The 20,709-nt window shown below is 59.4% G+C and overlaps 1 protein-coding gene across 4 annotated transcripts; it reads left to right on the top strand.

The window, feature by feature from the left end:
* Positions 1-372: 372 nt before the first annotated feature.
* On the top strand, positions 373-20,399 carry CLUH (clustered mitochondria homolog). 4 transcript variants are annotated; one of them, XM_058702961.1, is made up of 26 exons: positions 373-587; positions 7,372-7,574; positions 7,722-7,893; positions 8,890-9,033; positions 9,232-9,356; positions 9,456-9,610; positions 9,691-9,816; positions 10,133-10,280; positions 10,495-10,587; positions 11,384-12,078; positions 12,953-13,176; positions 13,376-13,477; positions 13,612-13,712; positions 14,588-14,740; positions 14,834-14,896; positions 15,014-15,258; positions 15,490-15,574; positions 15,732-15,885; positions 15,965-16,104; positions 16,813-16,893; positions 16,968-17,093; positions 17,175-17,296; positions 17,532-17,625; positions 17,716-17,850; positions 17,962-18,035; positions 18,846-20,399. In XM_058702961.1, exons 1-26 carry the CDS (start codon positions 488-490, stop codon positions 19,030-19,032), a joined length of 4,047 nt encoding a protein of 1,348 aa, XP_058558944.1. In that variant the 5' UTR covers positions 373-487; the 3' UTR covers positions 19,033-20,399. The 4 variants fall into 4 exon arrangements, with proteins under 4 accessions (XP_058558944.1, XP_058558943.1, XP_058558941.1 ...); XM_058702960.1 differs by having other exon boundaries at positions 13,373-13,477; XM_058702958.1 differs by lacking the exon at positions 373-587 and adding an exon at positions 4,612-4,786.
* The last annotated feature ends 310 nt before the right edge of the window (positions 20,400-20,709 follow it).

Below are 20,709 nucleotides of genomic sequence, written 5' to 3'. Positions count from 1 at the left end.
CGCTGTGGGTCACCGCAGATTAGAGACCGCGTGGTCATTTGGCTGATTTGCAATAGGAAGCAGAGGGCCATTGGGGGAGGGGACGCTGAGCAATGGCAGTCCTAGAAGAGTCACTACCCAAGGTCAGGGCGCCCGCGGGACAGGCTGAGAACGGCAAGGACGTCTCTCCGCAGCCCCGCCTCTCAAGGGGGCCAGAAGCCTCTCAGTACCCTGAGTCACAGTGCGTTCCCTTTAAGGCGTTCGGGAAAGTCACCGCCTTGGTGGACGGCCAATGAGGCGCGGTGCGTTTTGTCCCTCGCGGGCTTCCGTGGGCCGGGCCGGGCGAGGGGGCGGGGCAGGGGAGCGGCGGTGGGGTCAAAGGCTACAACGCGCACCACGTGGGCCGGTGACTCCGTCCTTCCCGCAGCGGCCGCGGCGCGCAGGGCACTTGGGTTAGTGGCGCGGCGGGCGGCGCGGACAGCCAAGCCGGACGCCCGCTCCCGCCGCCATGGTCATCAAAACGGACGAGTTGCCGGTCGCCGCCCCGGCCGACGGCGCCCGGGAGCCCAGCTCGCAGGCCGGTGGCAAGGGGCGGCCGGGCGCGGCCGGTGAGCGGGGCCGGGGCCAGCGGACAGCTGGGCGGGGAGGCTGGACGGGACAGAGCGGGCGGGTGGGTTCGGGCTTTACGGGGACCGCCGCTTTCCCTCCTCCCCGGGCCGGGTTGCATCTCCCCGGGCCGCCCCCGCCCTGAAGGTCACCTTCACTGTCGCCCCCGGCTGCGGCCTGGGATTCGCACGTGGGGTCCCGGGGAGGACAGCGTTAGGGGGGACACGTGCGCGCACACGCGGTTTCGGGGTGCGCCGCCGCCGCAGACCGGTGGAATCGGTGCCCCACCCCCTCCGCGCGCGGGCATGGGGAACCCTCGGGGCTGGGGTCACTGACACCTGGCTCCGTCCGGCACCCTTCGCGTAAGGATCTCAAGCATAATGTACCAGCCTGGAAGTACACAGCCTTTCTGTACACAGGGCTGCAGCCCTGCGAGTAAGGCTCAACCTGGGACTTCCCAGGTTTGGTCTGTGGGAAGAGCGCGAGCTGGGGGTGGGTGTGTATTGTGAGGGGGCTTCTCTAGTTCATTCCCAGAAACAATGCTTTAACCCCAGGTCTTCAGGCTCTGATGTCTTCCCTCTTAGGTGTTGGCGGGATCTGAAGACCTAAGGGTCTGCTTGCGTGGAGGCAAAGCCAAACTCCTTGGCAGGAGGAGGTGTTTGTGCCAGAACTTGATCATTAACCCGCCTTATTGCGAAAAGTGGATCAGCTCAGGATTGCTGTTTTTAAGGCAAAGGTCATTAGTGTGGAGTGGAGCTCCCAGCTGTCCCCCACGGGGGCTCTGTGGAGGTGGCTTTGGGAGTGGCTGCGGCTCTTCTCTGGTGGGTCCTGCTTCATCTATTTCTCCTGGGCTTCCTCTGTTCCTTCCATCATGTCTTAGACTCCAGCCTTGAGGCTGGAAGCCCTTTCCCAGGGCCTCAGTTGTCATCTCCAAATCATCCTCAGGGCCTCGGGGCTGGGCTGTGGTCCTTCTCTCCCCCGGATGGTGGTGGGAATGTAGAACTACCCCTGTCTTCCACTCCCCCCAACTCTTCTCAGCAGGACTTGTCATCTTCAGCTCCCTTCCTAACTTCAGTGAGTCAGGATGGGAACAGTATTAAGTAGGCTCTCTGATCCTGTCACAGCATAGTTACCTTGTATTGGGGGTAGGTACTGTAGCAGCTTTGCTGATTGCTTAGATGAGGCCAGGGTTTGGGCAGAACAGCAGATGCTGATGACTCCAACCTGCCAGGCTTTGCCCTAATGTGGCTGTGAATCAGTGGGGCAGGCCAGATAAGCGGAGGTCCGGTCTGGCAGATTTCCCTCCTAGCAAAGAGACCTGAAGAGATAAAGTGACTAGCCCAAGGTCACACAGTGCTTTGGCTGTGGGGGGCATTTGGATTTCTAGCTTATGGTTGACATGCCAAGGCTTCCCTGATCTATCCCAGAGGAAGCCGGGACATATTGGATTATATGCTGAGAACATGGGGACTGAAGAGGGGAGAGTCTGCCGGAGGATTTCTCCGAGGGCTTGTGTAAAAAAGCCCCATTTCCACTATGTGCTGAGAGGCTCTGTCTGGGGCAACCTGGGTCAGGGGAAGGGCACAGCTGTTCATTTTCTGGAAACTGGGAGCATGATAGTGGTGGGACATTGGCTCCTTATGTCTCTGAGAAGCTAGGATAGATAATTAGGATTTGAATTACAGCCGGCCTGAATCTATTCAAAGAAGTAGGGTGGCCTTAAATGGAGACCCCCCCCCCAACCCCCCAGCAGGCTCCCATCCAGGCTTCTGACGCTTAGGACCCAGCTGTGGAAGGCTCTCCAGTCCCTTTGAGGAGGTAATCAAGGCCTTTTGGGGTGGGGGGCAAGGGTCAGTTACCTTCTTGGGAATAAAGCTGCTTTTAGGGGTTAAGAGAACAGGCAGGTTTTTCAAGTTCACAGTGGTGTGTCAAGTTCCTTCTGCCTAGGGGAGGGTTCCTTGGAGTTGAGGCCCAGACAGAGAAGGGGGCTGGCAGACTGGGGAGGATCTTGAAGGCTTAAGGGGAGCTCCCTGACAGAATCCTAAAGCTCTTGATTTGGGGAGGTCTGAGTAGACTGGCTTGAGGATCACTTAACTATCTCCAGACCTTGCAGACATGTCTCTGGCCTGGGGGGAGAGAAGGAGACAGATGCCCATATCATCAGGGTCTTCTGCAGGCTGCCTGCCAACCCCTACCCTTTCCTTTGAAGCCCTGTTCCCTGGGAGGGGGTGATGTGTCTTTCCGGGCCTTACTTCCTGCTGGAGCCTCACCTGCTAAGGCCTTGACTGGGGCGGGGCCTGGCTCTGGCACAGTCTACTGAGTGAGGCCATGCCAGCCTGGGGAAGACACAGAGGCCACCTGGGATGGCCTAAGTTTCTTTTCTAACTCCTCCTTTCTGCTGCTCATGGGGTCTCTGTGCTCCCAGGCCAGGACAGGGGTACACTTTATCTCCACATTCTGACCCAGTCAGTGAGAACTAGGGGTGTGTATATGCAGTGTGCAACTTGGGCCACCCCTTCCCATTCTGCAGAGAATCACCTTTTGTCCTTTCCCCAAGGCCCAGATCCTCAGGGCAGCCCCCTGGGATATGAGAGGAGGGGATGTAGAGGGTTGGAAGGGTGCTGTGGCTGGGGATCGATCTGCCTCCTGGACTAAGCCCTGAGGCCTGGAGGAGGAAGGGATACTGTGTACCCAGTGGGTGCTGCAGCCTTAAGGAGTGGCACTCAGAGGCATGGGTTTGGGCATGTGACAGACCTCTTTTTTCTTGACCTGGCTTGGCTGCCTGTTGACTCCGGGTCTTGGGGCAGCTTGCTTCCTAGCCTTCTGGAGCCTCAGTTTCCTCAAGTGAGATGAGCTGGTTGCGCTGATTGAGGGACTTGCTGTGGGATGGGCCTAGAGTGAGCACTGACTTTCTGGGAACCAGAATGGAAATGGTTGTTGTTGCTACTCGGAGGTCATTGCCAGGCTGCTCTGCCCCACCCCCTTTTCCAGAGGGTTAGGGTGTGATTGGGAAGAGGGCAGGATAAGAGGGGCTCTCTGCCTGGCCCTGGCCCTTCTTACCATCTGGCCAGTGTGTGTAGGCCTTTGTGGGGCCTGTGGAGAGGCTGAGGACCTGCTGTGTGCCTGGCCATCAGGGCTGCCTGGGACAGGACTGGACTGGAGGGGAGGGGGCCTGGAGTGAGCCTGGCTCCCCGCCCCCACTCTGGTTAGTATGGATGCCGGAGCAGTGCTGGCTGGGCCCTGGCAACAAGTCAGAGGCCCTGGGAAGGCGCCCTGGCGAGGCTGGGCATGTTCCTTCTCCACAGCCGAACAGCCTTCGGCCTCTTGCTGCCAGCTCTGTTTTCCCTGAGGGAGAGACTTGGTTTTCTCCTGGCAGCGCAGGGGCTGCTGGGAAGGGAAGACAGAGCCTGCCAGCTCCGTGGTGGAGCTGGAGGCCCGGGGCACGGGTGCAGTTGTCCTCTGGGAGATTGAGGGCCCATCCCCCCTCCCACTAGAACCTGTGACTGTCAGAAAGAGGAGAGCGGCCAGGTCACCTGCAGGGGGCAGCATGAGCCAGAAGCCTTAGCCAGCCACTTGACCCAGGAGGCAAGGTGCTCAGAGTCTGTGACTGGTGGACGGGGTGGCCACCTCATGGCCTGGGCCTGGGTCTGCACCAGCTGTTGCCGGCAGCTGGCTGAAGCGGTCTTGCCCACCTCCACTGGGGTTGGGGCCGAGGAGAGGACCCCTTTGCTGGGCCTTGCCCCTGCCAGCCTGTCCCCAGGGCCCTCAATCTTGAGAGGCCCAGGTACCCCAAGCAGGGCTGGGTTCTCCTGCCCCCCTAATGGCTTCGCTAGCAGTGACCCCCTTTTTGGTGGGTACAAGGAAGTAGGCCTGAGCACTGGTAGCAGCTCCACCTGGGGTCCTGGAGCCACTGGGGCCTCCTGGCCCACAGCCGTCCTTCTGGCCGACCTTGAGCAGGATGCAAGGCAGGGGGAGTGTGCCCTTCCCAGGGCTGCCCCAGCAGGCCTGGCCCCACTGAAACCCGAAGCCGGCCAGAGCTCCAGCCCTGGGCTGACCAGCTGCATGGGGGCGAGGATAGTGGCAGAGGCCAGAACAGGGGACTCAGGCAGTGCCGAGCCTGAGCTGGAGAGCTGGCTGCCTCGCTGCCATGGTGGTCCTGAGACTCCAGAGCCCAGAAGAGAGCAGCCTCCAACTGCACCAGGTGGGCTGTGGGGGGCAGCAAGCCAGGTGGTCAGCCTGTTGTGGGGGTATCACTTGGCCTTAATCCAGTGGTAGGGAGACCTTCAGGGTTTCTCAGAGGAAGGAGGAGGGGAATGGAGGCTCCTGGGAACCAGCCATGGTCCTTTGAAATCTGATAGGGGATTGGGTACCCCTGGGACGTAACCTGGTGCTGAGGTACCTTCTGGGCAGGCAGGCTCCCGGTCCTAGGCGAGAGGGGTGGGAGCTGTGGCCACCTTTGCCTTTCTTCCCTGTCCCCCTTTCCCATCCCTCTTAGCCCAGACTCAGAGTGCAGGCTGCCTTTCTGGGGCCGGGTATCTGACTTCTCGCTTCTGGGGTCTTAGACCTCAAAACTGCTGTACCGTGCTGGGGGGAGCCCTTCTTGCATCTGCTCCTATTCCAGGAGCTTTCCCACAGCAATGTCTTTCTCAAGGACCCAGTTAGGGGAAGTGCCTCATATCTGCCATTCCTCTTGCTGCCTTTTGGAAGCTGACCAAGCACCGTCCTTCTCCCCACCCTCCTGCTTGTTTGTCATAGAGTTAGCCTGATTCTCCCTTTGGGGTGGCCGCTTCCTTTAGGGGTTTGGGGTAGCACTGCCTGGGGCTGCGGGCTCACTGGAGAGAGGTCCTTGTGTGTCCTTGTGGTTTTCCAGAATTTTCCTTCAGGTCTGGAGGGGTGTGCTGGGGACAGGGACGGGGGCGATAACAGGCCTTGAAAATCCACAGTGGCCATGATTGAGGGCAGTGTGTTGGCATGGTGGTGTGGGCTCTTGACGGGGGACCTGGGGTCCACTGTTGACCTTGGACAAGCCTCTGAACTTTCCTGGGCCTCAGACATCCTTATTTGGGGAGAGGAGGAGGGAGCTATATCTCAGCTCCTGGCGGTCCTGTTTATCACTAAGCTGAGGGGACACGGGGAAGAGGGAGCGGCTTCTCTGCACGGCCCCGTGGTGTGCCCTTCTGTGCCGGGCTTATCTCCTTTCCTGAGGCCCCTGGCTCCACGTTTATGGTGGGTCTGGGTAGGGCCCACATAGGTCTGGGGAGAAGGCACCTCCTAACAGTAGGGCAGAAGAGGTGGGAGCAGAGCTGGGTGAGCTGACCTGTCTGGAGCTCTCAGACAAGCAAGGGGCCTGTTTGGTTTCCAGGCAGACCCTCGTGGAAAGGCCCCAGGGCCAAATGGATATCCAGGCAGGCTTGTGTTTTGCTGGAGTGTTTGTGAGGAGGTCCTTGCTCCCCAGGGCAGGGAGGGAGCTCTCCTTTATTCCCTTTAGTGTCTGGGCAGAAAGGGAAGGTTTTGTTCCCTGCTTTCTTCTCTTCCCCACAGCTTGTGAATTGGGTGTTGTTCACAAATATTGGACTTAACTCCACATTTGCGGTAATTAATTCATTAATTCAGTGCCTTTTTGTTGAGTGCAGGAAAGATGGAAGGAAGATAGAGCTGCGAGTATGAAGAGTCCCCCAGAATATCATAGAACAGTTTTCTGGGAGGTGTCACCATGTCTCTGGAGCAGTGAGGAGGCAGTAATCCTGTTGTCAGGGATCATTTGGGCAGGCTTTAGAGAAGGGGGTTTATTTCACCTGGGCCTTGATAGAGGAGTAGGAGTTTGCCCGGTGGAGTGGTATACTGAGGGCAGTGTAAACTACACAAAAGCACAGAGGTGGGAGGGAAGATGTGTAGCCTGCATGTCAGGCTTCCTGGTAGTTTGGTGTATCTTAGACCTTGACAAGGAGAGCTGCAAGAGTTGAGATGTACCTCAGGCTGCCTGAGAGCTTTGGCCTAAGAAGCTTGGATCTGGTTAGCAGTGGGTTCTGAGTGGTGACTTGAAATAGGGGATAGTGGCCTGTATTGGTCGTGGCTGCAGAGGCTGGGTTCCATGGCCTGCTTGGAGATTAGGTTGGGTGACTGGGGGTGGAGGGGCTTTCACCAAGCAGAGGCCAGCTTGTGGAGGAAGGTGAATTCCATGTCAACAGGATGAGTCTTTGGTGATGCCTAAGGGATGGCCACATGTTGAAAAGCTTGAGCGAGGCCTGGATTGGCCAGGTTAGCTGCATGATGGGAGGGCATTTGAAGTCCTGGGAGATCAGGTGGGATGAGGAGAGGCTGGGGCCCCGGGATGCCCACAGCCTGGGCTGCCGGAAGGGGATGGAGCTGGAGAGCAAAGAACATGCGAACAGTGGCTACAAGGGAAGGGGAGGAGAGAGTGAGCCATGGTGGGTGTCGCTGAGAAGTCCGACACCTCGAGGCCTGAGAAGACAGTTGGGTTTGGCCCTTGGGGTGGCTTTAGGGAGACTGATTTGGGTGGGTGTGCTCAGATGGAAGCCAGACTGGAGGACTGAGGAGCAGATGGCAAGGGAGGGCCCAGCATGTGGAAGGGAGAAGGCAGTGGCCTGCAGGTGGCCAGGGTTGAGGGAAAGTTGTGTGCCCAGTGTGAATGGGACTGTGGAGTCCGGGGTGGGGCTGACTGAGTCTTGGGAGGAAATGCGGATGCCATTCTCTAGGGGCCGCGTCCACCCAGGTGGATGAGGCAGACGGCCCCACTAGACTCAGCTCCTTTCTTGTTACCCGCAGCGCTGCCATCAGTCATGCTACTGAATGGAGACTGTCCAGAGAGCCTAAAAAGGGAAGAAAGGGCTGCTGAGCCGCCCAGGGAAAATGGTCTGGATGAATCCGAGCCAGGAGAGGAGACGACTGGACAGGAGGTCATTGTCATTCAGGACACAGGCTTTTCTGTGAAGATCCTGGCACCTGGGATTGAGCCCTTCTCTTTACAGGTAAGTGGAGGAGGGTGCTGGGGACCAGAGCATGGGCCTGTTAGGATAAGGCTGGAAAGGCATGCCTGGTCATCCCTTGTCCTAGCCTCATACTGTAGGGAAAGCGGTATGTCGTCACCAGGGTGGCTGGGGCCTTTTGCCTGGTAGGTGTCCCCCCAGGAGATGGTACAGGAGATCCACCAGGTACTCATGGACCGTGAAGACACGTGTCACCGCACCTGCTTCTCGCTGCACTTGGATGGCAACATGCTGGACCACTTCTCAGAGCTGCGCAGTGTCGAGGGGCTGCAGGAGGGCTCGGTGCTACGCGTGGTGGAAGGTTTGTCTGAAGTTGGGCAGCCTGCCAAGGGAGGGCGCACAGAGGTGGGGCCAGGTGGCACTCCACCCACCCCCACTGCTATCTCTGTGTCACAGATGAGTGCGTGGAGGCTCAGAACAGGGTGGACCTTGTGGAGGCAGGATTGGAGCCCAGGTCTGTTCCTCAGGCCTTCACACATGTGCCCTCCCACATTATCGGTTAAATATCAGAGTCATGATTTAAAAAAAAAAAAATGATACCAACCAAGGGCTTGTAATCAGCCTAGTCAAATTCTATAGACAGAAAAATTAAATCTCATAAGGAAACTAAAGTTTCACAACTCCCAAGTAGACAAGTCAGAGACCCAGTGTGGAGTGAGCAGCTGATGTGGTGAGACTGGTTGGTTATAAAATAAAAGCTCCCATGAACTTGGGTCCCCAGGGGAGAAGTAGCTCAGGGGTTCTGGGCAGTGTGTGAGGTTGTTGCTAACATATGGAAAGATGGAACCCAGCTGTGCCCAAACTTGATGAGGAACCCTCTCTTCTCCCCCAAAAGAGTCCCCATTAAAATTCACAAAATATATACTGGGGGGCAGTGTTGTAGTTATGGGTCCTGGTAAGTCCTCGGGCCACCCCTGTGCAAGGGCTGCCCTGGAAGAATAGGACTGAGGCTGCAGTGCAGGGCCCAGCAGTTCCTTGGGCCTGCGTGCCTGTGACACTTGTGAACAAGAGCAGGGGCCTTTCGGTGAGCTCCCTGAGGCCTGGGTGTGCTTCCAGAGGCATTTCTTGTGCCCTTTGACAGAAGGTTCTTTGCAGACAAGATCTCTGCCTGTTAGCAAGCAGGTGTGTGTGTGTGTGTTGAATCCAGAACTCCAGCTTATGTGCTTATAATGGAATTTGTAAGTGGAGGCCTAAAATTTGAAAATCAAGACCATTGTGGAAGCACCATGGCAGACTTCTCTGTACTGGGTGGGTTGTTGCAGCGGCGAGCAAGCCCTGCCTCTCATCCTCCCAACAGAGCCATACACGGTACGTGAGGCCCGCATCCACGTGCGCCATGTCCGAGACCTGCTCAAGAGCCTGGACCCATCTGATGCCTTCAACGGGGTTGATTGCAACTCCTTGTCCTTCCTGAGCGTCTTTACCGATGGCGACCTGGGAGGTGCGGGAGGCATTGGGACTGGGGGTTGGGCAGAGGATCTTAGAGCAGATTGGCCAGGGGCTGGTGAAGGGGCCATGGGCCGGGCCTTCCTAGCAGGAGGGGGCAGGGCTGGAGGCATCCAGACTGGGGCCATTTTAGGTGGGGAGATAGTTGGCCCCCGCGTGGCCCTGTGCTGACCACCAGCCTCGGGTCCCTTAGACAGCGGGAAGCGGAAGAAGGGCTTGGAGATGGACCCCATTGACTGCACACCACCTGAGTACATCCTTCCAGGGAGCCGGGAACGGCCGTTGTGTCCCCTGCAGCCCCAGAACTGTGACTGGAAGGTAGGACTCCAGAGCAGAGCCAGGGAGCAGCAGGTCTCTGGCTGGGCGGGAGCCACCTACCTGGACGCCTGGCCTACTCATTCTTGGCCATGTTTGCAGCCCCTGCAGTGCCTGAAAGTTCTTACCATGAGTGGCTGGAACCCACCCCCTGGGAACCGCAAGATGCATGGGGACCTCATGTACCTGTTTGTGATCACAGCCGAGGACCGGCAAGTCAGCATCACGGCATCCACGCGGGGCTTTTACCTGAACCAGTGAGTCCCTGTTCAAGCCTGTTCGGGTGTTTGGGCAGCCACCCAGGGTGCCCTGCGCAGCAATCACCCTCTTCCCACAGGTCCACGGCCTATCACTTCAATCCCAAGCCTGCCAGCCCCCGCTTCCTCAGCCATTCCCTAGTGGAGCTGCTCAACCAGATCAGCCCAACCTTCAAAAAAAACTTTGCCGTGCTGCAGAAGAAAAGGTGGTGTCTTTGCTCCGTCTCTGCCCCTTGCCTCACATCCCGTGATGGGGTGGGGTGAGGCTACCAGCGTGAGCTCCATCGCTTCTGCCCCAAGAAGCCATGCCCTCGGCCCCCAGCACCCCAGACAGAGCCTCCCTTCAGGGAGCTGTTAGCCAGGCCCCAAGACGGCAGCCCTAGGAGAGGTGCTTCTGTTAGACTTTCCGGTGGGGGGGTCTCAGTGCAAAGACACAGGAGCTGGTGGGGGCTTCAGAGAAGGAGGCTACGACAGGGCTCTGAGCTTGGCAGGCTTCCCCATCTCCCCCTCTCCCTGCCACAGGGTCCAGCGCCACCCATTCGAGAGGATTGCCACCCCGTTCCAGGTGTACAGCTGGACAGCGCCCCAGGCAGAGCACGCTATGGACTGCGTGCGTGCGGAGGACGCCTACACCTCCAGGCTGGGCTATGAGGAGCACATCCCTGGACAGGTGCCTGCAGCCTGGCCCTGCCTGCCCTGGGCTCTTCTCTCCTCTCCCCTGCTAGGGGCCAGGCTGGGTTCTGTGTGCCTCCCTGGAGGCTCCATCTACTTGTTTGTCTCGTTCACTTGGGAGCCTGTGAGGCTGTCCACGGGGAGGTGGAGGAAGGGGAGCCCACAGCGGGTCTTGGGGCTGGGGCTGAGCCGGCATCTCTGTCCCTTTGCAGACCCGGGACTGGAACGAGGAGCTGCAGACGACAAGGGAACTTCCCCGCAAGAACCTGCCTGAGCGGCTCCTTCGAGAAAGAGCTATATTCAAGGTGCCTACGGCTCTCATGCCTAACTGGCAGCCTCAGGCCTGTTTGTTGCCTGCCGAGATGTCCAGACAGGGTGCCTTGCAGGGCGTTGGCTAACTTCTCGCCTCTGGCAGAGCAGGCTACCCCAGTTCTGATTTTTGGCCTCTGTGTGACACTTGGGAGTCCATGGGCTGGGTGGGGTCAGGGGGACCTCCTTCCCTGTGGGCTGTGTGACAGGGTTCTTCCAGCCTCCCACCCGCCACTGTCTGCCTTCAGGACCTCACCTGGACACACACGTGATGTTATCTAGAGAGATGAGGGAAAAAGAAGCTTTCAGAAAAGCCGTTTTTAATCTCCCATAATCTTACTGCCTAGAGATGGTAATGGTAAAAATAAGATCTAAGTGGTTTGAGTACTAACTTTGCCAGGGGCTGTGTCGTGTGTGATGGGCATTATCTCTTGTAATCTGTCAGACACCTTGTAAAGGTTGATAACTTTTGTCACTGTTTTATAGAGAAAACAGGTCTGAGAGGTGACCTGGCCAACTTCACCTGGTACATAATTGGTGGATCGAAGACCTGGTCCAGCCCTTCTCTTTGTTAATCACTAAGCTCTGCTGTCTCTGAACATCAGTGTTAAATTTTTTTCAAAAAATGGGTTTCTTGTGCTTGTCCAAGTGTGAGGAAGCTAAGGTTAGAGCCCCCGGGCCCTCGGGGCCATCCACTTGCCTCTGCTGTCTGGGTGAGCTTGGCCAGGTAGGCCCAAACCTGTGGCTCTCAGGGATGGCGCCTTTCTCACCCTCCCTACCTCGCCCCCTCAGGTGCACAGCGACTTCACGGCTGCAGCCACACGGGGCGCCATGGCAGTCATCGACGGCAACGTGATGGCCATCAACCCCAGTGAGGAGACCAAGATGCAGATGTTCATCTGGAATAACATCTTCTTTAGCCTGGGCTTTGATGTTCGTGACCACTACAAGGACTTCGGTGGGGATGTGGCGGCCTACGTGGCGCCCACCAATGACCTGAATGGTGTGCGCACGTACAACGCCGTGGACGTGGAGGGGCTGTACACGCTGGGGACGGTGGTGGTGGATTACCGTGGCTACCGCGTCACAGCCCAGTCCATCATCCCTGGCATCCTGGAGCGGGACCAGGAGCAGAGTGTCATCTACGGCTCCATTGACTTTGGCAAGACGGTGATGTCGCACCCTCGATACCTGGAGCTGCTGGAACGTACTAGTCGGCCGCTCAAGATCCTGAGGCACCGGGTGCTCAACGACCGCGGCGAGGAGGTGGAGCTCTGCTCCTCCGTGGAGTGCAAGGGTATCATCGGCAACGACGGGCGCCACTACATCCTCGACTTGCTGCGCACCTTCCCCCCTGACCTCAACTTCCTGCCCGTGCCCGGCGAGGCGCTGCCCGAGGAGTGCACCCGCGCCGGCTTCCCCCGGGCGCACCGGCACAAGCTCTGTTGCCTGCGCCAGGAGCTGGTGGACGCCTTTGTGGAGCACAGGTGAGAGGCCAGGCTTTTGAGGGCACCCAACCAGTAGACAGTTCTGGGGTCTGGTCCTTGATGGGAGACGCTTTGGAAGGTGAAGAAGAGGGGCACCTGGGTGGCTCAGTCAGTTAAGCAGCTGACTTCGGCTCAGGTCATGATCTCGCGGTTTGTGAGTTCGAGCCCCATGTGGGGCTCTGTGTGGACAGCTCAGATCCTGGAGCCTGCTTCGGATTCTGTGTCTCCCTCTCTCTCTGCCCCTCCCCCACTCACACTCTGTCTTTCTGTCAAAAATAAATATTTAAAAAAAAAAAAAAGGAAGGTGACGAAGAGCCAGCTTTGGCCCCGGTCATTACAGCCCCAGCACCGGGCACTATGACCTCACGCTCCGCAACATGGACATCAGGAGCTTTATGTGGGTGGAAAATTAGCAGCCAGCTAGCCCAGTGGCTCTCGGCTGAAGCAGCACTCTTCCTCTGAGGAGCATATGGAAATCCACTAACACGTTTTTAATGTTCCAGCGCCAGGCGGTGTCACCGCTGCCGGCATTTGGTGCTTAGGAGTCTGCCACATCGAATGCCCCTCACCGTGATCAGTCTCCTCACAATGCCAGGGAGGATCTGTCTGTTTTGAGCCTGGCCCGCATGAAGCCCCTGGCTGCTCCTTTGCTAATACTCCAGATGTCCTCTTTCTGTGGGGAAGATCTTGGGTGTGGCTGTGACCTGCTACTACCTGATGGAGTTGCTGGGGTGGGAGGTGTCCGCGTGCCGACACAGACCAGGGATCTGGGGCCTGCCCCTGGTCCCCGCAGCCAGCGGGAGGCTGCCAGGCCGGCGAGGCTCCCGGATACCGTCTTCCCATCTGGTGCTCTGCCCTGTCTGCTGCGCTCTAGGTACCTCCTCTTCATGAAGCTGGCTGCCCTGCAGTTGATGCAGCAGAAAGCCAGCAAGATGGAGAACCCCACCTCCCTGGAAAATGGTGACCCCCCCTCCTCGGAACCTAAGCCTGAAGACCCTCCAGGGCCCGAGGCAGGAAGTGAGGAGGAAGGCGGCAGTGCTAGCGGCCTCGCCAAGGTGAAGGAGCTGGCGGAGACCATCGCCTCAGACGACGGGACAGGTGGGGCTGCTGTGCATGGGGGGAGCGGGGAGCCCCGGTTCTGTCCCGGCAGCTGGCACCTGCCGGCGGTGGCTTGCCCCAGCCCTGAGAGAGGCCGGCAGATGTCTGCGCGGAGCCGGGGGAGGCCTGGGGTAGCACAGCCTCCCCTCTCTGACGGTGGGGTGGGGCTCCCTCCGAGCCGGCCGTGTCTCCACAGCAGACCCTCGGAGCCGAGAGGTGATCCGCAACGCGTGCAAGGCAGTGGGCTCCATCAGCTGCACAGCCTTTGACGTCCGCTTCAACCCTGACATCTTCTCACCAGGCAAGTGTTACATTAGGACGGGCAGGATACCGTGGGGGTCATCTTGGGGCCCTTGGTCTGGCGGGTGCTGGCCTTTATCTTGTCACCCCTGCATCCCTTCTGTCTGGCTCAGGCCTCTGCTGTCCCTCCCACAGGGGTTCGTTTCCCCGAGTCCTGCCAGGAGGAAGTTCGGGACCAGAAGCAGCTGCTGAAAGACGCCGCTGCCTTCCTGCTGTCCTGCCAGATCCCCGGCTTGGTGAGGGAGGGGCCACAAGGGTGGGGGGCTGCACAGGGCATGCTGTTAAAGGCCCTGGTGCTTCATCCATCTGATTCTGGAAGCTTGTGGAACCTTCGCAGGAGTAACTCCCTTAGACCTGCTGATCTGTGAGGCAGGCGGGGCAGAGTGCTTGTCACCGTCGTACATACAGATGGGGCTGCTGACCCAGAGAGGCCAAGGGAGGCCTCGGGCGCAGGCTCTGTTTCGCTGGGCCCGCCTCAGGGGCCAGCAGCTGGGGGTCTGGTCCTCCGAGTCCCTGTGTGATGAGACAGCTGACAGAGGGGGCACCGGGGCATCTGGAAAAAAAGGTGGGGGGAGGGTCCTGTCCTCACCCTCATAAGCTTAGTACATAGGCTTCTTGGATGATGGAGCGCCTGCTCCCTACTGAGGTAGCCCCACAGTCGGGTGGCACGCCGGTCTCGGATCTATGAGCCCAGTGTTCTGTGCCAGCTGCCCTGGCCCCCAGCCTGTCCTGAGGCTTGACAGAGCTGTGACCCCCAAGTGGCTGCCTCTGCCCTATCCTGCGTGGTCCGGGGAGAACCTGTGCTGCCTGTTGGGCTCTGCCAGTGGGGTTCCCTCACCTCTGCTCCCCTGCTGGGAAGCACCTGCTTCCCTGTGACTGCCATCCCATTTTCCTGTCGCTTGTGCAGAAGGCTGGGGCGGGGCACGTTCTCACGTCCTGGCTGCCGCTTTGTTTTCCTCCCTCTTCCCAACTGGGAGCTGGGGTCTTAGTCCCCTCCTTCCCTCAGGGCCTCAGGATGGCATGAGCTCCCCACTCCCCTCCCCCGGAAGACCCAGGGTGGGAGGAGGCAGAGGGCCCAGGCTGGGGGGCCCTGACCTGCTGCAGCCCGCAGGTGAAGGACTGCATAGACCATGCGGTGCTGCCCATGGATGGGGCCACGCTGGCTGAGGTGATGCGCCAGCGTGGCATCAACATGCGCTACCTGGGCAAGGTACTGGACCTGGTGCTCCGGAGCCCGGCCCGAGAACAGCTGGACCACATCTATGTGAGTGATGCTCGGGGCGGCCAGGCCGTGCAGCACTGGGGCTGGATGGAGGCCTGGGGCCCAAACCAAGACTCCCTTCTCGAACCCTTGCAGAAAATTGGCGTTGGAGAGCTCATCACCCGTTCTGCCAAGCACATCTTTAAGACCTACTTACAGGTATTGCTGTTCCCACCACAGCCTGGGGGTGGGGGGTGGGGGGTGGCGGGTGGGATGGGCAAGAGCCCTGGGTTGGGGCCTGAGGGCCCTTGTGACTTGAGTCGAACCTCCTCGCAGGGAGTGGAGCTCTCGGGCCTCTCGGCTGCCATCAGCCACTTTCTGAACTGCTTCCTGAGCTCCTACCCCAACCCTGTGGCCCACCTGCCCGCCGACGAGCTGATCTCTAAGAAGAGGAACAGGAGGAGGAGAAACCGCCCCCCGGGGGCAGCAGATAACACGGCCTGGGCTGTCATGACCCCCCAGGAGCTCTGGAAGAACATCTGCCAGGAGGCCAAGAACTACTTTGGCTTCAGCCTCGAGTGGTGCGTGGCAGCACGGGGTGTTGGGCTCTCCGAGGCCGCGGCGCGGGGGTGGCGGTTGCAGGGTGGGGGCTGGGACTGGAGGGAGGGAGCAGCGGAGGGCTGCTTGCCAGGGTGATGAGGGGATGGGAGCTGGTACTTGGGCTTGGTCCTTTGGTGAGGAGGCAGCCGTTGACTCAGGGGGCAGAGACAGGGGCTGGGCCGCCCAGGCCCACCTGCCACCTCCCCCCACAGCGAGACCGTGGACCAGGCTGTGGAGACCTATGGGCTGCAGAAGATAACGCTGCTGCGGGAAATCTCCCTGAAAACCGGAATCCAGGTGTGGATGATTCAGGGGGTTCCTCCTAGCTCCCGCAGGGTCGGCAGACGCGTGGGGGGAAGTGGCCTTCTCTCGACGTGGGGTGCTCAGTCGGGAGGTGCTGGCCATTTGAGCCCAGGGTTGAGGCCACCTTCGGGCTTTGGGCTGTGTCCCCCAGATCCTGCTGAAGGAGTACAGCTTTGACAGCCGCCACAAACCCGCCTTCACCGAGGAGGATGTGCTCAATATCTTCCCCGTGGTCAAGCATGTCAACCCGAAGGCCTCGGATGCCTTCCACTTCTTCCAGAGTGGGCAGGCCAAAGTACAGCAGGGTGCGTGGCCAGGTGTGGCTGGGGGGTGGGGGTCCCCTGGCCCGGCCCTGACCTTGCCGCCCTTGGGGGTGCCCTGCAGGCTTCCTGAAGGAGGGCTGTGAGCTCATCAATGAGGCCCTGAACCTGTTTAACAACGTGTACGGAGCCATGCACGTGGAGATCTGTGCCTGCTTGCGCCTCCTTGCTCGTCTCCACTACATTATGGGTGACTACGCCGAGGTGGGCCTTGAGCACCCTCCGGGCTGTGTCCACAGAGGCCGTGGGGCCCGGCCTGGCGCTGGGGGATGGCAAGTGAGGGAGCTGGGGCCATGTTCTCACTCCGTGCCGCAGGAGGCGGGAGCCCAGGCCTGGGGACCTGAGCCCCAACGGTGGGGCTCAAGGACGCCGTTCTCCTCAGGGGGTCCCCTGGGAGGATCAGGCAGAGACCAGGGAGACCCCGGGGAGTTGCTTGTCTTGCCTGGGAGAGCTGCCTCGCTCGCAGACGGAGTGCTTCCTGGGGACTCTGGGAAGGATAGTCTGAGGCTCACGGTGCCGGGTGCCTTGTAAGAGCCACAGGAAGCTGTCGGGAGCGTCGCTAAGCATTCCTTGGCCTGCTGGGGACCACCTGCCTTGTCATGGGGCGGGTGCACCGTAGGCCTCCGCTTGTCCTTCAACCGTAGACTCTTTCATTTATGTATGCCTTTTTTTTTTTTTTATTATTACTGTTTTAGATTTATACTTAAGCATAGATTTTGTTGGGGCGAGAGACTCAAGGCGAGCTATTTAAAAATGCCTCGGAGTGGGGCCTGGCCTTCCATGCTCACAGCAGCTGAGTTGTGAACACTTCTCTGCTGAGGAGGCTGCGTTGCTCGGGGGCTGCTTGGGGGCCTGGCAGACTTGATGTGGGGCAGTACCCACGCTGGGATGACAATTCCCCACCTCTCCCAGGCCCTGAGTAACCAGCAGAAGGCTGTGCTGATGAGCGAGCGAGTGATGGGCATCGAGCACCCCAATACCATCCAGGAATATGTGAGCAGTTGGGGGCGTGGGTGGGGGGTTGCGCTGGGGCCCGGGACCCCCTCCTGACTCCGCTGCCCCTGCAGATGCACCTGGCCCTGTACTGCTTCGCCAGCAGCCAGCTGTCCACGGCCCTGAGCCTGCTGTACCGCGCCCGCTACCTCACACTGCTGGTGTTCGGGGAGGACCACCCCGAGATGGCGCTGCTGGACGTGAGTGCTGGGGAGGGGCAGCGGGGCTAGCCCTCGGCCTAGCGAAGCGGCACTGACCGGGGCCCTCCCGACCGCCCCCAGAACAACATCGGGCTGGTGCTGCACGGAGTGATGGAATATGACCTGTCGCTGCGCTTCCTGGAGAATGCGCTGGCTGTCAGCACCAAGTACCACGGGCCCAAGTCCCTCAAGGTGGCCCTCAGGTGAGAGCCCATGCTGGGTTAAGGGCATGGGGCGCCCAGGGCCTCAGGGACATGGGATCCGGCAGCCTGTCTTCCATCTGACTCCTGGGGGATTTTCTCTCAACTTGCGTCTCTTCTCCGAGTCCCGGACTTCTTTGTTGCCCTTGGGTGGATTCCAGAGGGGAATCTAGAGTAGTCCGAGCCCCTGCGCCAGGCCCACTCGTGTCCCTTCTGCGCCCTGCACGCCCCCTTGCAGCCACCACCTTGTCGCCCGGGTCTACGAGAGCAAAGCCGAGTTCCGGTCAGCCCTGCAGCACGAGAAGGAGGGCTACACCATCTACAAGACCCAGGTGGGCCGCGGCAGGGGCTGATGGGGCGGCGCCGGGCCCTTGGGCCGTGGCTTCGCTGACCCCTTCCCGCCTGTGCCACCTACCCCGTAGCTGGGCGAGGACCACGAGAAGACCAAGGAGAGCTCCGAGTACCTCAAGTGCCTGACCCAGCAGGCCGTGGCCCTGCAGCGCACCATGAACGAGATCTACCGCAACGGCTCCAGCGCCAACATCCCGCCCCTCAAGGTACGCCCCCCCCCCACCCCCCACCCCCCCCGCAACTGCATGTGCACCCGCCCTACCCCCCACCCTCCGGCTTCCCCGCGCGCTCACCGGCTCATTGGCGCCGCCCCTCAGTTCACAGCCCCCAGCATGGCCAGTGTCTTGGAACAGCTCAACGTCATCAACGGCATCCTCTTCATTCCTCTCAGGTGAGGCCCCCGCTCCGCTTGCACTCAACTCCCACGTGGAAGCGGGCTTTCGGTTTTTCTTTTTAAAATCTGTAATTGGTTGTTGTGGCTCAGAACTGAGAAGCACAGCCAGTGGTAAGAAGTTCCCTGTGAATCTTTTCAGGAAATAGCCACGTAGTTGAGCAAGCACATGTCTGTAATCTTTTCCCTTTTTTTATTTGCACAAAAATTGTAGCAGACCGCGCACGTGGCCGTATCTTTCTGCACTTACTGTCCCTTAGCAGCCTTTTCCTTGTCAGTACGTAAGAGCAGCTTCGTTCTTTCTCTGGTTTCCCGCTGCCTCCGTGTGGGGATGTGTCTCACGCCTGGACCCTGAGGGTCCCGCTGTGGCTCTTAGAACAGCGCTGCCTTCGTGGGCTTCTCGGTCCTGCTGCCCTTCCACCGGCGGAGGACGTGGGTTCGGTCAGCCAGGGGCTGGGGCGCTGACAGCGTACCTGCCGCGTGTGTCGCCCCCGCCCCGCTGCCACCTTCCGTGTGCGATCTGCTGTGGGACAGACCACGTGGCGCTGCGGATCGGAAGTGAGGGTAGAGGCTGAGCAGGAGCCGGGCCTTAACTGGAGGCTGTGTCGAGTGCGCCATGTTCTTACTGTCTAAGCGCTTAGGGGCCTTTTTGCTTTGCGGAGGGGAGTGCTTGTTCCACACGTCTCTCCCCCCACTGCAAAGAGCAGAGCCTGACCTTGCCCCGGGTCCAATTTTAACCAAGGCCAGTAAGGTGACAGAGGGCCCAGGCTTGCTCTGACACCTGCCCTTCATCCGTGTCCTTCTACTCAGCCAAAAAGACTTGGAGAACCTGAAAGCCGAGGTGGCACGGCGGCACCAGCTCCAGGAGGCCGGCAAAAACAGGGATAAGGCTGAGGAGCCCATGGCCACTGAGCCTGAGCCAGCGGGGGTCCCGGAGGATTCAGCCTCCCAGCCCCAGGCCGCCAAGGACCCTTCTTCCCCGGGCTTGCAGGGGTAGGAAGGGAGAGACAGACGGACAGTCAGCCAGCTGCCCCGTTACCCAGTGATCCAGACTCCAGGAGAAGGGGGGGCGTGCCCTACAGATCAGGAGAGGAAACCAGTCCCTCTTCTGCCATGTCTCCAACCCCAACCCCACCCCAGCATCCTCCTGGGACCCTGGCCTGGCCTGCCTGCCCTCCCCCCCCCCCCAAAGATGTTTTTGCACTGGTTCGATGAATATGCGATGCAGAGGCCTAATTGAAGACACGCAAATGAAGTGTGTGGGCATCGGCTCCCAGTCGGGGGGGCAGGTGCCCCCTCCGGCCTCCCCATCCACAAGCAGGTGTGTGCGAGCGAGTCCGTGCCCGTGAGTGTCTCGATCCGTCCTTCCTAACTTGTACATAGCCCCGTGTCGGTTCTGAGTGGATGACGTGAAGATGAGATTTCTCAGGTCATTTGAATGTTTGACATTGTGGCTGCTGCTTCTGCTGCCTCTGCCCCTGGGCCCAGCCTGGCTTAGAGTCCAGGTTTGAAGCCAAAAAGAGGGGAGCTTTCCTGTGTCCTGGGAGGGGGAGTCCGAGCTCTGTGGCAGGGCTGGAGGGTTGGGGGTGCACTTTAGCTTTGTGGTGAGGCAAGAGCTGCGGGGGATTTACCGGTTGTGACTGGGCCTTGCCTTGCCGGGCTGGGGGGAAGGGGGAAAGGGGGGGCAGTGGTGGCTCCCTAGACACCCTGTTCCCGGCCCTGGCCTGTCTGCCCTTGGGCCCCAGCGGGAGGCAATGCCTCCCCACTTCCTGCCCCTCAGCAGGAGATAACTTTAGGGGCTACAGTCTGAATGTATCCTTCTCCCCATTTTAACCGGAGCTGCCTGACGCACAGTAGGGCCGGGGCAGGTGAGGGGCTGGGGCAGCCGGGGCTGAATCATGGATCCTGAGGGGAATTTACTAGATACAGGAGTGATTGCCACTTGTTTGTGGAGCCCAGCTCCCTACCTGGTCCTTGTCACACAAGCACCTCCTACGGAGAGTAGCTCTGGGGCGGGTGGTGGGGGGCCACCGTGGAAGGTAGTGGCTCCCACGAGCCCCAGCTGCTCCCTCTCCCACCCTCCTGCGCCGCTTCCCTGTGCCTGCTGTTGGAGCCCTGATGGGGTGGGGTGGTGGGGTCGCCACCCTGGTGAGCTTCAGGGAGCCGGTCAGGGCTTGGGCCTCTGCCCCGGGAGCTTTGTGGGGAGCTGCGGATGGGTATGGTCTGTCCAGATACCTTGTTTCAAAGGCAGTGGGTGTGAGCTGGCAAGCGAAGCCTCCCCACCGCTGATCAAGAACTTTTTCTTGTTTTTAAACCATCACGTCTTCATTTCACATTGGAATAAAGTGAGTTTTTGAAACCTGCTGCCCCAGCCTCTCCTGTGTGTTCTGTACCAGTCTTGTTGCCAGAAATATTACTAGTTGAAGGGGTGTTTTGTTTTGTTTTTTAATCTTATTTAAAACCAAGTTAGTTAACATATAGTGTAATAATGGTTTCAGGAGTAGAATTTAGTGATTCATCACTTACATATAAATAGAAGAGTTTTGGTTTTTTTTTTATGTTTTTATTTTTGAGACCGAGAGAGACAAAGCATGAATGGGGGAGAGGCAGAGAGAGAGGGAGACACAGAATCGGAAGCAGGCTCCAGGCTCTGAGCCATCAGCCCAGAGCCCGA

Source organism: Neofelis nebulosa, chromosome 16 (assembly GCF_028018385.1).
Source record: "Neofelis nebulosa isolate mNeoNeb1 chromosome 16, mNeoNeb1.pri, whole genome shotgun sequence".
NCBI classification, from domain to species: Eukaryota; Metazoa; Chordata; class Mammalia; order Carnivora; family Felidae; genus Neofelis; species Neofelis nebulosa.
The sequence above is the reverse complement of the archived record's forward strand: the minus strand, read 5'-3'. Positions and strand labels throughout refer to the sequence as shown.